The sequence below is a fragment of the Oxyura jamaicensis genome, chromosome 12, assembly GCF_011077185.1.
Source record: "Oxyura jamaicensis isolate SHBP4307 breed ruddy duck chromosome 12, BPBGC_Ojam_1.0, whole genome shotgun sequence".
NCBI lineage: Eukaryota > Metazoa > Chordata > Aves > Anseriformes > Anatidae > Oxyura > Oxyura jamaicensis.
Genome location: NC_048904.1, coordinates 16,890,530 through 16,907,116, shown reverse-complemented (window position 1 = coordinate 16,907,116; position 16,587 = coordinate 16,890,530). Strand labels below are relative to the sequence as shown.

At 44.9% G+C, this 16,587-nt stretch overlaps 1 protein-coding gene across 6 annotated transcripts in view; it reads right to left on the bottom strand.

The window, feature by feature from the left end:
* Window positions 1-16,587, bottom strand: part of MITF (melanocyte inducing transcription factor) — a 98,522-nt gene that overhangs the window by 34,687 nt on the left and 47,248 nt on the right. For all 6 annotated transcript variants that reach the window (XM_035337557.1, XM_035337559.1, XM_035337558.1 and 3 more), the window contains exon 2: window positions 7,155-7,401. In XM_035337557.1, the coding sequence (XP_035193448.1) occupies window positions 7,155-7,401 (247 nt within the window). The remainder of the gene's footprint in view (window positions 1-7,154; window positions 7,402-16,587) is intronic.

Here is a 16,587-nt window from a genome sequence, read left to right as displayed (position 1 = left end):
AGCACCGAGAACAAGAACCAGCCATCGGGATGCAAAGGGGATGCATGCATGATGAGCCAGGAGGATGTTTTTCCTTATTTGCACTAAAACAAGTCTGCCCCTGAAGGTACTGATGAATTACAAGAGGTTCAGAAAGCTTTCTGAAGGATTCAAGATCAGGCAAGCCCCAGATTCAAGATCTAAGCAGAATGCTAGCACAGTCTACTTTTCCTCTAGCCCACAAGTTTCAGAAGTGTTGCAATCTGAGCCTGTCATTAATTATTAAAGGAAGATTTACAGTAATAATTTAATTCTCTAAGTCAGACAGACAGAACTAACCAGATCCACTGGCTAGCAACTGATGCTGTAAGAAATCCCAAGTGGATGCTGCCACACAGAATTGTTCTTCCAGAGAAGTGCAAAGACAGCAGCCAAGTGATCCAATTCTAGCTTGACCCTCTCACTTCATTTCTGAGGAATGCCTCTCCTATGTGTAAAGAAAGGGGAAAAAAAAAAAAAAGAAAAAAAAAAAGATTTTTCTATAATATTTTAACTGAAGAATGCTGCATGAATGCTGCATGAAAAATGCTGCACTGTGTTTCCTAAGGAAACACAAACCACGTTCCATCCTCGGTTCAGGGACAATTTCCACTACAAGCAGTACAGAGGTGCGTTACTAAAATGGATCCTTTTGGTCAAAGAACAAGACCTATCTCTGAGGGATAAAGAGTTAAAACAGCTACCCATTTCCTCGACTGGCCCACTACTATTGTGAGGGCAGTGTTCAGCTGAATTCCATCAGGCCACGCTGTCTTAACACAACCTGACATGTTCCTCTTCAAGATCTCAGATATTCTTTTTTTTCTCCTCTCTGCTTTTCAGCAGCATACACTAGAAAATAAATACACCCCAAAAGCCAAATGGTAATCCAAGCACAAAATAATATTTAATTATATAGTGGGAAGGGTGTGGGGAGGGATTCAGTAATTTATTTATTTTTATAAAGTAAGACTCGTCAGGTCCTTCACAGACAACACAATACTGGTTTTTGTTTCAAGTTCATAACTTGGCTCTTAAGTAGTTGATAATGAACCAGCAGGCATTATTTTAAATCAACCAGTTTTATTAAATGAGCCAGAAAGGAAAGAGGCAGGGCTAATTACCAACATTCCTTGATGAATTACCTAGCGGTGTGTGGTAAATCTCTGGGCGTCTTTGTCTTTATCCCCAAATTTATCCCTTACTTATTTCTCAAGAGGTTAAAGGACATGGGGCTAATTAAGGCACCAATCCAATGACAGACAGAATCATTCAAGGTAAGGCTGGTTTTTACTCTTTCAAGCTTTTGCATCTCTGCCTGGTACTTCTTAATCTAATTTCTTCCCCCCCCCCCCTTAATATAACTGCTGGGGAGGGGGAGGAAAAGCACTAATCTTGTCACGGTCAGGCAGGTTGAAATTGCCATGCAGTGCTGGGCAAAATGCTGCATATTTGTAATTTAGCCAATAAGAAATTCCTTAAGCCTCTCCTGAATGGCAGGAATGTCTCTAGCTTGTCACTTTGAATTCATTCACCACACAGGTTCAGCGTCTCGGAGAATAATGCTGCCAAACTAGCTGAAGAACTGAAATATTTGCGAGTGTACATAATGCCTAAAGATTACTTTAAGCAGATCTGAGTTTTCACATTTCAACATTTAACGTCTGTCAAAGCTGTCGACAGAGGCCTCCCCCCAGACCTCCACATGACTCCCCCTATCCTTCAGCGCCGTGGGGGGCTCCGGGCTCTGCTTGCTGCCCAGGGAGCTGCGGAGGCAACCAGAATAACTGCAATGACCAGTGCTGACCCTTTCTGTGTTCTTGGCTCAACCAGTTAAAGGGTGGTAAGGTGGTTTTATTTTAAATTGACTTTTGCTTAAACAAGGTTTGATACAACGTAGGCAACGCACAAATTGACACCCACACGAAAAGGAGATTTGGGATGAAGGGTGAAAGCAGGGTTTGCACTAGCAGTCAAGCAGTCAGACACTTGCACACAGAAGTACATTGCCCCCTTGAATTCCATGCATGTTTAACGTCCAATAACCTCTGCGTTGAGCAAGAGTTTACATTTTACCTCTAGTACTCACCACAGACATGAGCACCAGTTCTCATTCTGGAGAAGCTTATAACCCACTAAGCAAGCAAAAGGCTGAAGGCCCGAGAGATATCTTACTTACGTGAAAGCTTAAGGCAGGTGTTAGAGGTTCTGTGGTTAAAGGCAAGTTTTTCTTTCTGAAGAATTTGCTGTGGGCTGAAGTTACACTCACCGACTCTGTTGTGTTGTATCTGCAGTTCAGCAAGACCTGGTCTGGCAAAACACTTCTCCCAGTTACAATTACAAATACATGCCAGGCTTGCTTAACAGACTGGCACGCACCGCTATCTGCTATTGTCAGGTTCGATTAAATTAACTTGTAATCAGATAAGCATTTCCACAAACACACATTTACTGTAGCAGATGCTACCACACGTTTATCTTGACATCCCATTGTTCCTGTTCTACTGAACTGTAGGACAGATAGATTGATATCCCGTACAATGAAGTTTCATGGTAATTATTACACGAGGAATACTATTTCTAACTGCACAGCCTTCCCTGGTAAGCAGGAGGACTGCATTAACACCACAGGTTGCTCTTCGTAACAGAGCACGCTGGAAAAGGTCTGGGAGGAGGCATTTTTTAATACCTGTCCATAGTCATTAACATCTCGCAGAGGCATGCTTGGCATTTCAAAACCAAAGAAATACAGGGTATCTGATGCAAAGAGCTTATCGCGTGGTGCATTTAAAACCTGAATGAACAATGACACCAGGGCTAAAGCAGGAGGCCAGCCGGGCCTCCTGCATTGTCCCAGGCAGCCCGGCTGTGCCGCTGTGCTTCTGTTGACTCTGGAAATGCTGCTGGAAGGAGAAAGAGAAGCGTGAGCTACAGCAGTGCCCGGGGTGGCAGTGAGATGGGTGAATGGACCCACTCCGGTATCAGTGGCGAGCAGCCTGCAACGCTGCCGTAAGATGGGCAAAGAATAATAAAGCAAGAGCAGAAATGCAGTAATCACCAGTTGGTTCTAGGCTTTGAAAAGCAGATATTTCAGCTTGTTTGGGACCCCAGGCAGAAGAAAACCTGGGATGGATGTCTGCTGCCCACTGGTGATGTTTTCAATCCTGCCTGACTTGGTAATGCTGTCCAAGGAGTTACTTTGCAGGTCTGCAGGCCCAGGATGCTCCCAGACATAAGGGTCAGCAGACATACCAGGACTACAGGTATAAAAATGATTTTGTGATATCAAGAAGGAAGACACTAACAGACGAAGCTTGATACCACTATGGTAAAATTTTTTAACTGGCCAGCTTCCCTACAAACTTAGGGTGGATTCTCTCAATTTCTAATAGCCAAGGGTTTCACCACCTGTAACAAACTGAGCTCCACAAGGATTAACAGCAGCACTGTTCTGCAGACGGATGACCTGGGAGCAGGACTAGCTTCTCATCACTTCTCACAGGTGATAGGCAGAGACCTGATGCCCAGCCTCCTCCAGCGTTGGGCTGACCCCGCTTACAGAAATGCAGGGATCTGTTCCCAGAGGTCAGCCCTGCAACACCCAGCACTGAGTGCTGCAGTGGTGCTTCTGCTCCCGCAGGAGAGGAATCGTACTGGACAGGAGGACAAACAACAACAGGAACAACTTCTTGCTCTTGCTCTCAAGGACACAAAACTATAATACACCTGTGTGGAAGAACCTATTTTATAAAGAACACCATTGAAGGTATTTTAAGAAGAATTCTTTACAACAGAAGTTAATTTCTTAAATAAAAAGTATTGACTGGCCGTGTACATCAGGCTCCTGATCAAACATTAACAGGGCTTGGGACCATTCCAACAATCAACACATTTTAAGTTACTTTCTACTATTTCTGACGCAGAGCAAGAAGTTGAAGCAGAGCAGAAGCAAAGAACCTCCTGTGACACCTCCATGTAGCATTAGCCTCAGCCAGCAGCAGGAGATGGATGGGAAGATGCTTAAAGACAAACTAGCCTGTATGTCTGTGAAACTAACATCAATGGAGCAGAACAACAACTGAAACCCCTAACAAACCGTCCTGCTATTAGATGAGAAGAGATACGGCTTGATATGCATTAGCCCCATTCCTAGTCCATCACAAAATTAGGCTTCACTAAGCAACACTACATTTTAATTCCAACAGGTCATTTCCTACCTTGTCAAGCTACATTACTTGACACAGAAATGATGCAATAAGAAGTCATTACTCAAGAAAATAAAATCCTATTTATTCATATACCCTTGGATGTAATGGCCACGTTATGTAACTTGGAAATTCCTATGCAATGTGACATGGATTAATATGTATTACTCTTTCTTTCTGTACTGTTTCTAAATGACATTTTAAACAGCTTGAAAACAAATACAAAATGCAAACTCATCAACAGTTTCAGCTTCTTTTTAAACTAGTCATTCCAAACTACCATCCTCAGACACTCAACTACTATTCCCCTAATATCGTGAGATATGGGACACAGCAAGCCACACAGTGTCATTATATAATTCAAGGAGTCAACAAAATCAACAGGTTGCTTTTTCTTTTCTCTCTATTTTTCTGATGTGACTTTACATTTGATAAAAATCATCAAAACTCACAACAAAGCAGCTGCCACTTTTGGTCTTATCTGTGTAGCAACATTCAAAAAGCTTTTTTAAAGAAAATTGCCTTGCAGATTAACGTTTCTCGAAGTGTAAAAATCCCCTTTTTGTCCATCTCATTCTTTAAGGTCACTAAATCCAGACCATCTGGATAATAAAGTTACCACGTGTAGTTCCCTATTCACCTAATTAAAACTTCTGTACAGCTCGTATGGATAATTTGTCTACAGCTAAAACCAACTGAAGTGTAAAAAGCAGCTCCGGGGAAATGATGTCACTAGAACCAGGTTACCGCTGGCAGAGCTGGCTGTCAGCCTACTGGCGCCAGGGAGATCCCAATTTAATATTAAACACATCTTTTGACCAAGCAACCTATTTCTTCTTCATAATAATAATAATAAATCGTATGAACTTTCCAGTAAAATCCTATTCTCAATGAACCATGTTTTAATGTTTAAAATAAATTACAAAACATGACTTCGAGCCTGGTACTTAGCACTTTTTTTGGTACAGAGTTGGTCCAGTCTGGTATCAGTCAGGATAAAAGCATGAATCTTTAGCTGCTTCCACTAAAAACATAAGCAGCAAAACTGAGTAAACCAGTCTCTCTTCTCTCAAGTCCACCAAGAGACCAAGAGGACCTGGTTTTGCTAATTTGGGCTGTTCCTTATATAAAGGTAGATAACGAGGAGTCAGACGCCGTTTTGAGTGCTTCCGCAGCCATTACCTACAACACACGACTCTGTTGCCAAAAAGCCCTTGGTGCGAGGTATTACTTTTAATTTACAAGCCCGGTAAGGACACACTCACATAGTTTTTCACTCTGTGGGGTCAAACATGCTGCCCAGGACTGGGGACAGATGCTTCCTCTGTGTTCCCAAAGGACAAGGAGTCCCGTTTGAGTCCTTCACGTGAAGTTGCTAGCAATGCTCCCGCAAGTTACAGATCTGCATGAACCCCTGTGATAAGCCAGCGCCTAGGAACTGCATTTGTACTAACAGAGCATCACCCTTCAACGCAGCATCTTCTGTAACCTGTCCCTTAGAAATCAAGGGCTGCCCTCCCTTCTCTCTCATGTACAGAGGTGCTTGTAAAAAGGACACTACAGACAACTGCTAGTGCTTCAAGAGATTACACATCCTCCTTAATGGTACGGCATCATCAGAAAATAAAAGCTTTCCTGTAAGTTTACGAAAAGGTTTAAAAAAAAAAAACACAACACTACAACTTACGTCAGAATGGATTAGGATGAAAGGATCTAAAAATCTAACCATTACGAACAGAAAACTACTTTGTCTTCCGCACATCTGCTAGATCCAAATTATAACTACAGTGTCATGATTTGGAAACACACCTAACATATTCAGGATGGACAAGCATTAAGACAAAATAGCTTTTCCCAGTCAATTTCTACTCCTACACTGTAGACCACAGTTGAGTATATTCTAGTATCCCCATCAAGTATTAATTTTGGCACTGCCAACACAATACCATAATGCAGATTCAATAAGTAAAAGGACCCTGCATTTCCCCCATAAAACAGTCATGCTGAGACCGTCTTGAAATACTGCATCTGCAAGCCTATTTTAAGGCTAAATCTTGGAATGCTCAACAGTGATGGGCAAAGCACAAGAATGCATTGTAAGCGAGTTCAATTCACTTATCTGGTAAGAATATACTTACCAACTGAAAGCAATTACCAAATATCCAACTGCAATAAAAAGATTTAGCACTAATGCAGAGCAAATAACTTTTCAAACCTTACAAAAATTTTACTCTATTTATGTCTATTTTTACATCATTTTTTACATTCTTTTACTAACACATTTTCACATTGTTTTACTCCATGTAGACTTACCCTGTGCATGAAATTCTCTTTTCTTCTAGTTGAACAAGTTTTTCCCTGAGTAATTAGCAAGCTACATCCCCTTTGACAGGGAGATACTAACAAGCTCCTACAGTTTCCAGTAGGACAAGGAATCCAAAGCTACTAATAGCAAACAAGTCATTTAGGCAAAAAAGGATTACAAAGGCTTGTTGCAAGAGCCTGGAAACTCACCCATATTTCAGATTAAGGCTTTCTGAGGAGCTCTTTTGTAATGAGTTTTGACTCAATTTTTTTAAAATATGTATTTTTTTAATGAAATATTGATTTAAATTTGTACTAATAATTTCTTCTTTGGAAAAACACTAAGTGCTAGAAAGACTGGACGATGATTTCCAATGGGAAAATTAGAGAAACGGTGGTTTTATAACAAAACCCCCCTCGAGATCTCAAAGTATAAAGAAAAAAAAAAAAACTAAGAAGGATTTCTACTCTCCTGTACTAGGACACCAAAGTAAGCTGCGAATCAAGCCACAGTGCAGTTTATTCACAAGACTTTGTTTCCAAAAGTACCTGTCACCCCGTCCCTAGGGCACATAAAGTCCATTTCAATGAGAGCTACGACACGGAGCGGCAGAGCAGCCGACGTACCTTGAGGACCTCCATGGGTACCTGCGTGGCAGGGGGCAGGCTGGCGGGGACACTGACGTTGATGGCAGGTGTCTGGCTGACGGGAACTCTCTGCTGCATGAACTGGGCTGCTTGCTGCTTCTGCTGCTGCTCCCGACGCTCCTGCTCCTGCATCTGCTCACGCATGAGCTGCTGCCGTAGCAGGATTCGTGAGGTCATGCTGGAGGAGCTTAAGGGAGGCTTGGAAGCGCCAGGATGCTCGGAATTGCTGTGGGAAGACCAGAGAGAGACAGCTCAGCTTCTACCAGCACCTTCATCGCTCAGGGTTTGCAGAATTGTTCTGGGGCACAGAGCAGAATCCCCGAGGACACGCAGCACCACACAACGGGGAGCTCGGAGCCGACCCACCGCAGGCACTCAGCGGCACGTTAGGCTGCCTTAACTTCAGGGCAACTAAACATTTCCAAATGCCGATACCCAGCTGTAAGAAGTGATTTACTACTCTTACAGCAACCATCCATGAGAAAAACAAATGCATTTATAGGTAACAGCAGGCACTCGTATCCCTTTTTTTTTTTTTAGTAAGTATGGAAAGGATGAATCATGTCTAATGATAGGTATAGGTAAGACGCCAGGTCTAATCACCTACCTTAAAATAAATAAATTCTACGTCTTTCATGAAAGCACAATACAATATAGTTATTTTTTGCAAAATACTGCCTTGGGGTTGGATTTGCTGATGGTGACATTCTTCATAGCTACAAAACCAGACCCCAAAAGCAGCAGCTCCCACCTGAGGCCTACCAGCACCTCCCAGGTACGGCGAGATGCAGGAGCAGGCAGCACAAACAGTCCTGGCTTTCTTTCAGTCACCCTTACCAAAGCCTATTGTGCTGCCCGGGTGAACACACTACATGCCTTCAGCTGTTAAGAGCCCTCAACAGATCACACATCCCAGCAGGTAACGGGACAAACCCAGGAGTTTGCCAGAAACTGCTAGGAACCCATGACTCCGTGTATGCACATGAGAAGATTCCACAGCGCGTGTAAATGATGGCACTTGGTTTCTGATCCTAACTGACGGACACCCAGCACACAGGCAGGGCTCTGCAGGAGAAAAGGCCACGCTAGGTTAGAGGGGAACGTGGGATGCCTGGGGAAGCCGGCAGCAGCCATCCCACTCCAGGAGCGAGCTGCCCGTGGGCCCACTGCCTCTGCTCCCACGCCTCAGTGCGGTGCTGGGCAGCTCGCGAGCCAGCATCTCTCCAGCATCAGCCCCTGGAGGCTGTGGGCATCGAGAGCCACGTCTGCTTGGGCACGCTTAGAAGCCTGTGAGATTTGTTTAGGACCAACGTCGTGTTCATAGGGGAAATGAAAAAGGAGAGCCCACGCTTACTTGCACAAGAGATCAAGAGAGCTGCTCGCCTTCTGGGGGCAGGGAAGGAGCGCTGGGAGGAGACAGCCTTGCTATTTAAGACCTGTCAGGTTGAAACATTCACGGAGACACTGATCCTTTTGATAAAACAAGAGAAAACCTTTGTGGTGAAACTAATGCAGCTGCAGAATAATCGCACTAATTAGCTGCTCAAGACAAGTCATTGACTGTGATACTTGTAAAAACACCACCCTCCCAATTAACGGCGGAGCATTCTCACATCTCAGCCCAGCAGCCCGTTTCCTGGCCGCAGCCACGTTTGAACGCACATCTGAACCACTCACAAAGTCTCCCTCCAGTTTGGAAACTTGTATTTGTACAGCTAGGATAGTTACAGGTCTCCAAAAAGGTCTCCAAACCCTTTTGATCCTGTATCCCCAATCACTACAAAAAAAAAAAAAAAAAAAAAAAAAAAGCCTGATCATGCACCCTGAATAGAGAGGAGGGCAGAGAACAGCACCTCCTCTGCTACTGCATGGCCAACAGGAAAAAATGGAATGAGAAGTGGGAAGGAGCCCTGCAGACTTGCTTACTTGCCCCTTCCTCGTCCCAGCTCGCACTGCCCTGAAACATAAGAGAACTGATGTTCCTCCAGCACTGCATCAAATCAAACTCTCTTGCTCTTCTGGGCTACGCAGACGTTTTAGGATGCTCTCAACAGCGAAGGCACCCAAGTCCTGAATGAAGGAATCACTGGGAACAACGTGCTGTCAAACTGCAGCAATTGCCAGCAGTGGGTTTGAGTTTAAATAATGCCTGGATCTGTCAGAAACAGCCTGGAGGCTGCCACACAATACCTGCCTGCCTGCCAAGGCGCTCATTTCACAAGCACTGCAAGTGGAACTGGACGAACAAAAGTGCTCCAACATTCAGCTGTCCTGTCGTTGTCACCTGAGGAGGGGAAGCTCTCAGTGTGTGCAGGGCCATCTCTCCACTTCAGGGCTGAAGCGGCACTTCTTCCATTCGCTGTAACTCACCGAGAGCAGAGCAGATGAAAGGTGGAAACAGAAAACTGTTTGAAAGCTCCCCCTGGTATTTCATTCTCTAAGGCTGTCCCACACAACATCCAGCCTCCACGCCGCCCATCACACTGCACAACGCTCTGAGATGGAACTGAGGGTGCTCTGGGCTTCATCACCACGCACTCTCCCGATAGCGAATAGAAAAACTATCAGAACCTCACTTTTATGTTAAAAAAATAAATTACAAACTTATGTCAAACGCTTAAACAAGAGCGTACTGCAAAGTTGCACTTGGAAAGCAGCCTGACCTTTAAGTGCTGCGCAGGGTGAGACACCGCAGCGCGGTGCGGAGCCCGGGCACGTGGATGCTGAGCTCTCATACGAGGCCTGACTCACCCGGGCATTGCGTAGTCAGATCCAGAACCCACACGTGCAACTGATACTCGACGCGACTGAGATACTTCCTGCAAACATGGCGATGGATATCATTTAATTGCAATAAATGAAACCGACTCATCCTCTTAATTGACAGATGATTAAACCAGTTATCCATTAGCAGTCTAATAAGCATAGTGTAATACAGACTGAGAGTTATTAGTTCTGAATGTCATATGCCAATTCAATTAATCATTAAGTGATAGCATTCTATTAAATAAATTTAAATTACACATCCTTTGTTCAGATGCCTGGGAAACGTTAGCTACTACATGCACACACTGTAATGCAGATGGCTGTTGCATAACAAAGCAACTGGTCAGATTAAACCAAGTTTTATTTTGCTGCTATCAACTCCAGTGATTACAAACCCCATACGGTTTGGAATCATCCTGCCTGTCTAGATGGGTACCGATGATTTGATTTCTGTCTGCTTGGACAAAAAGCCAAACTAGCCAAAAGTTAGTCCATTTTGTTTTCAGATTCTTACAAAAACTGATTAAGCACATTCTCCAGTATACATGCGTTACTTGTCTGGTTTCCACACATTTTTCATTACCCACATATTTGTTAAAAAAACAGTTCCAAATTGATATTTTTAATTCCAACATAAGGTTTTTAGACAACCTACAAGTTAAAAGCATAGACCAACTACTCAAACCCAAAGCTCTGCCAAACAGTCCTTCACTTAAAAACACACACAAAAACAAAACAAAAAACCACCTGTTTGCCCTTTTGTTCTCTGGCAACAGCCATGGGATACTTTGCTTCAGACAGGATCTGACAAATGCCTACCTGAAATGTTTCAGCTAGGCATGCGCGCAGCTGACCCACGCGTCAGAGGGCGACGCTCAGTAGAAGACACTCTGAGGACACCACCAAGAAACATGTCCAGGAGATGTGACATTCTGGTGATGACTTCTTGTTTCTGGTTCTGTGAGCAGCCCAACAGCCTGTGCCCCACATTTGCCTGCTGCACATGGAAATTGTAGCTAAAACGATGTGCATCTTTTCCACACCCTGTAATCTTTACCCAAAGAGGCTTTTCGGAGCTTTTTCATTTATTTTGATTTGTCTGAATGAGAATTTGATCAAGGTAGGCATTAAAGAAATACTTAGCGAAAGGTTTAGGGGAGGGAGTCCCTGTCAGTATGATACAAAGCCACCGGTTTTGGTTGAAACTCCCAAAAGCAGAATTCGACGAGACTGTGCCTAATATAGAATAAAAACAGCCTGGAGAGCTCATCCTGGCTCTGCCCTTCAGACCCCCCACACAGCCCCAGGTTCCTCGGACACAGGTGAAGAAGAATCAAGTAAAATACATCCAAAAAATGCCTCTCAGTTAGCCATCAGTCATTTTTACTTACGAGGTCTCCAGCCACTCCACATGTAGTCTTGCCTAGACGGGAGTGCAGTAGCAGCACAGATTTCACAAGAGTGGAAAGTGGAATGAAAAAAAAAAAAAAAGAAAAGCTTTCAAAAACCACTTGCTTTGGCAAGACCTACTGCCCTGCTGTACGCAGGGCAATGGCACACAAGAGCGAGGTTATTGTTCTCTGTCCATGCCAACTGTTTAGTAGGGAGTTAGCCTGCAGAGAAATCAGCCAAGACAAGCAGAAGTTGTAGTGCCTCCAGAAATCCATGGAGCTGCACCAGACCTTGGAGGTCTGAGGTAAGAAACGGGATTTAAATGCTTATATTTAATGCCTTACCCTTACTTCATTCGCCATTATTTGTGGAGAAAAGCATGGCATCCACACTGAAACAGCTGATACTAGCATAAGAACATCACTCTTGATCTGGAAAGCAAGTAGATGAAAGGTTGCCAACACCTCAATTCAAACTCCTGGCCTGACCTTCGGAAGGCATTATCAAGAGACACTCGCACAATTCCCCTCCGACACTCCTCCTGCTCCATGAGTGCTATCGTTTCTCTCAAAACTAAATTTATTTGTAGAGATTCCAGTTGCAGTCTCTCTACCAAGCAAAAGTCTCTCTACCAAGTAAGAACTCCAGACACTTTTTGTTGCCAGTGCTATCAGTGTTAGCAGCATCTAACCTGCCCGTCAGCATAGCTGCTTGCCACAGACATGAGCAACAGAAAAGGGGAGGATAACAAAAGGCAAAAGAAAAATATAAGAGGGAGCTGATTACAACAATAAAAAGCTTTCTCCCCTATCTTCAGCCATCGAGAGGGATTCTGTGTACAAGAAAACTACTCCAGCATTTTCCCAGTAGCACTTTGTACTTGATTCCTAAAATTTCATAATTGATTGTGGGTTACAGTGACACTCCGCTCAGCGAGCCAATTGGCTGGCACTGAATTGGCATATCAATGTTAAAAAAAAACTGGCACCCCTTTACGTCCTTTGTTGTCAAGGACAGAGCAGTAAGGCCAGCAGTTACATAAATGGTGCAGGACCTTTATCAGCCTCCACAGTAAAGCAAGGACTGTTTCCTCTTTATTAAAGGTTTCTGCATTTGAAAGTTACGCGTTCAAAGAGACACGCTGCCTGCTGTGGCACCGGCTCCACCATCATCCAGGCAAATGTTTTCCTCTCCCTCCAGTGCTTTCTTCCTCTGACGCACGCAGTCGATGATGTCCCTACCCAGGAGCTAATGGCTGAGCTACAAGCAGAATTGAGTTGAGTAGATACACCTGTCTTTAAATAAGTAACAACCAGCACTCACGATGACAGATAATTTAATCCTCTAAGATTTTTTCTTTTTAAGGAGCTGTACACGATTTAGTAGTTTTCCATTTTTCTTCCCGTCTTTAAAACACACCTTCACAGCTGCTGAACATAATGCTTTTTGAACTTAATGAAAACCTCTCTCATGACCCAGGAGCACTCAGTAAATAATTATTAAGCTCTGGAGGTGGCTTTTGCATGAGTGTTGACTTAATAAAATGCCATAAGTTGATCTGCTTGAATGCCCGTTTACTTGGGGACACAGCTTTCAGTATCGCTTGGGAAGCTCGGCCACCACCAGACTAAGCAGCAAGGTAAAACTACAGAGGTTCAGTATAAAAGCTGCAAAGGTCACATTTTACAATTCTTTACTACCGTTTCTGTTAAAGGGGAGATGAATAATTGCAAACCTACAACACCCTCAAAGACTTCTTATATACCTGCTAAAATAATCACTAAAATGCATCTGTTTGTGCCTAAGCTGAACCAAGAAACAGCTGGGGAAGGAGAAAGCCCTAGCCAAGGGGGGAGCCACAAGAAGCTCCGCAAGGGACGAGCATCCTCCAGGTGCTCCCGGGGTGTGCACACAGCGACAAAGCACACGGGTGCGGTCAGACACACGAACTGCTTGGTCTCATTACCTTTGCCTGTGGAGCTCTTATCCCACAACAATCCTCCATTAGCTCAAATGTTTGTGCTTGCCGTGAACTTTCAGAAGGCGATACGCACATGTATTATTTTAAAACGATAAATAAAAATGCAGAGGGAGCGCTTCGCGAGCCTTCCCCTCCTGCAAGGCAGGGGCAGGCAGCTCCCCATCGCAGCACCTGGCTCCCAGACCACCACCTCCGTCCCGAGGTGCTCGCTCGAGGCATCACTTACAGGCAGCAGCTGGCCAAGGAGCGCGGCATGGCCCTCTGAACTCTAACGGCCTCCATCTTTGCTCCCCCCCCCCTTTTGTCCGAGGGCTTTTGCAGAGCGCCCGGGTGAAACGCCCGGCAGGGCCGTGTCTCTAGGGGTGGCTCCGGATAAGGCCCTGGCAACTCCAATCCCCGGGAGCAGCGTGGGCAGCGGTGCCCGGCGCCCGCCGGCACTGCAGACCTCTGCAATCCAGCACCTACCGCCGAGCAGGGGCTGGGGCCTCACGAGGCCTCACGGCAAGCCCAAGGGACGCCCAACGAACGGTCCAGGCGGTCAGGGTTGGGATCGCAGTGCCTGGCTCGCTTCATCGCACAAAGTGCTGATTGAGACTGCCCTGGGACAGGAATGGATACGACCTGACAGGGCTGCAGAAGGAAAAGCCCTGCATTGTGGTGTCCCTGAAGGGCCTGAGACCCGCTCGGCCCTCTCACGCCCCACCCCACCACAGGAGATATGCGCCGGTGTTGAAAGCACTCAGCCCATTCTTTAATTAAAAGGGGAGTGATCAGGCCACTAATGCCATCAGAGGGGCGGACGGGGCTGTCTGTAGCTGTACAGCTTTCCCAGGATCTTTATCACCAAAAGGATGAAGGGAACAGACGGGTGCAAGACAACCTGCTTTCTGGGAGATAGCTGACTCCTGCGCTTTCAAAGTTCCCCTCTGCCAAGGAATCGCTGTGCACACACCTCACAGTAACTAGATGTGTATCTGTAACTGCATGGAGGCTGGACACGCTCTTTACCGAGTCCCAGCTCTGTTCAGACAGGGAGAATCCCTGCTCAGCAGAAAATCAGCAAGCAGGGGAGATGCTTATGCACACAAATACCTCGAGCTTTCAGAAGCATTCTGTAAGGGGTTAAAGGAATTTAAAACTTAGCATTACTAAACCCTGGTTTCGTTCTCTTCCTCAAACTTACAAAGCCATCACAAACTTAGCGAATATATTACAGGGAAAATAACAAAGAAAAAAGAGCATGAGGCAAATTTGCCTTTTGCCTGATAGATTGAATAGTTGCCTGGTTAAGGACTTTCTGAGCCATTTCAGATGGCACTTTTCCTGTTATCGGTACTTAGCCCTCTTAAGAACTCTGCACACATTTGCAAAACATTCTACAACAAAAAGCCAGATAGCTAGAACAACCAAAAGGTGATAAAATAAAAAGCGAGGAGATAACGCTCCACTAATAACCTTTGTAGTTCTTGATTTTGTAATACAGAATTTACCTTCTTTTATCTGAGTAAATAGAGAAGATAACGCTGTCGCCAAGAGATGAAGTACATCACCATGCTTTTTGACACTTTGTACCTACGTAGTCTTAAAATGTGACTTCACATCCCTTTCTCTTTGTATCTTGATTTAGACAGTGATGTATCTATCACACTACGCAGTCAGCTCGCAAGTTTATTCACATAGGCAGCCAGCCCTGCAGAAAACAAGGCTCAAACGTGTTGTGCTCACAGCTTCTACCCCTCATTCATCTGCTCCGAAACTTGTCGAGCTAAAAAGCCACCATGCTTCTAAAGGTTTGCAGGAACCCAGCCATTCCCAATCTGAATCCCTCTGTTCATCCTTGATTTTCTGCTTACTGACTCTGCTTGTCACAACGCTATTCAGTTCTTTCCAAAGAACACAAGGCAGCTCGAAATCTCATCTCACACAGATGACATCCTCATTCTGGTATGCTCGGCAAACAGGATCTTAAGAAGCAAAAGAGAAAGTGTTTATGAAAGATTTGCTTTAAATGATTAAGAACCCCAAACAGTCATAATGAAAACCACAAAGTGAACTTCCAGTGCTCAATACGTGAAGCATCTGTGTTATCAGTGTGTATGACTTGCTCATTACAGTGAATACAAAATACGAAGGAAAAAAACAACCCCTAACACGTTACTGAGAACTCTAACACTAAAATCATCTTGGACAGATATTATGCGAGCTCTCACTTCAATCTGTAGCCACAGGGTTAGATGGTCATTACAGGACCTGTCCAGGGAGTGTGTTTGGCAACTTCTCTTGCTAACCAAACTCTTGGCTGCAGAAACTAATTCCTCAGTGTCCACGCATTTTAAACAAACTTCAGTTTTAGTCTTCAAGCATTATAGTTCTTCTACATTTTTGGCTATTTGTAGGAGAATTACTTGGGAAAAGACGATTATGTAACTGTAAAGACTGAACTACAGAGGGGGAAAAAGCCTTTCATTCAGCAACAGTTGCTTCACTTACCATTTGGATATTTACACTGCAACTGCAATTTGCAATCGCAGGACAGATGTACCGCTCTTGCTGCGTTGGGTATTCACAGCACAGACAGCAAGGTGGGAAAAGCTCCAGCTGTCCGTGTAAGAAAGCAGCAGCGATGTTTACAAACTTGTTAATTGAGGCCAAGCAAAATGACAGTCATTTGCTGGAAACATTGCCAAACCGCAAACAACTACTGCGGAGATGGCCTTCAACTCCCCTGCTCAGGCCATTTAATACAACCAGCAAAATCCCTGCCTTGGAGTGGTCTCCAACAAAGGCTCCTGGAGAAAGCAAATGCCAGCAGTCCATCGGCTAACGCTGCAACGCTACCAGGGCAGCATCCTACCCAGCAGCATCCTCTGTACAGCCACATCCAGCACAAGGTCCCCTGCCCCACCGTGCCTCTCCTTCCCCTGCTACAGACTGGCTGAAAGTCTGCCTGGCAGAGCACCCCTCAGGCAGAAACCAGCAGCAGACGTGCAGGGAGCAGGACGGGAACAAGGCAAGCATGTCAGGCATCTTCCCCGAGCAAGCTCCCAAACCCCAACCACTCCTGGCTCAGGGATTTCCCAAAATGGGAATGGTTTCTGCGTGCTTACAACCCTCAAGTGTGTGCCGTGGGTCATGTCAGCCTCACCTCCAGTTTTGTTCCGCAGCTGGCACAAGATGTGGAAGTGTGGACTACAGGACCTCTTCATCCGCTAGCAGCTGTAAATGCTATTTTAAGTTCATGACTTCTATATGAACTGCAGCCTTCAAACCAAT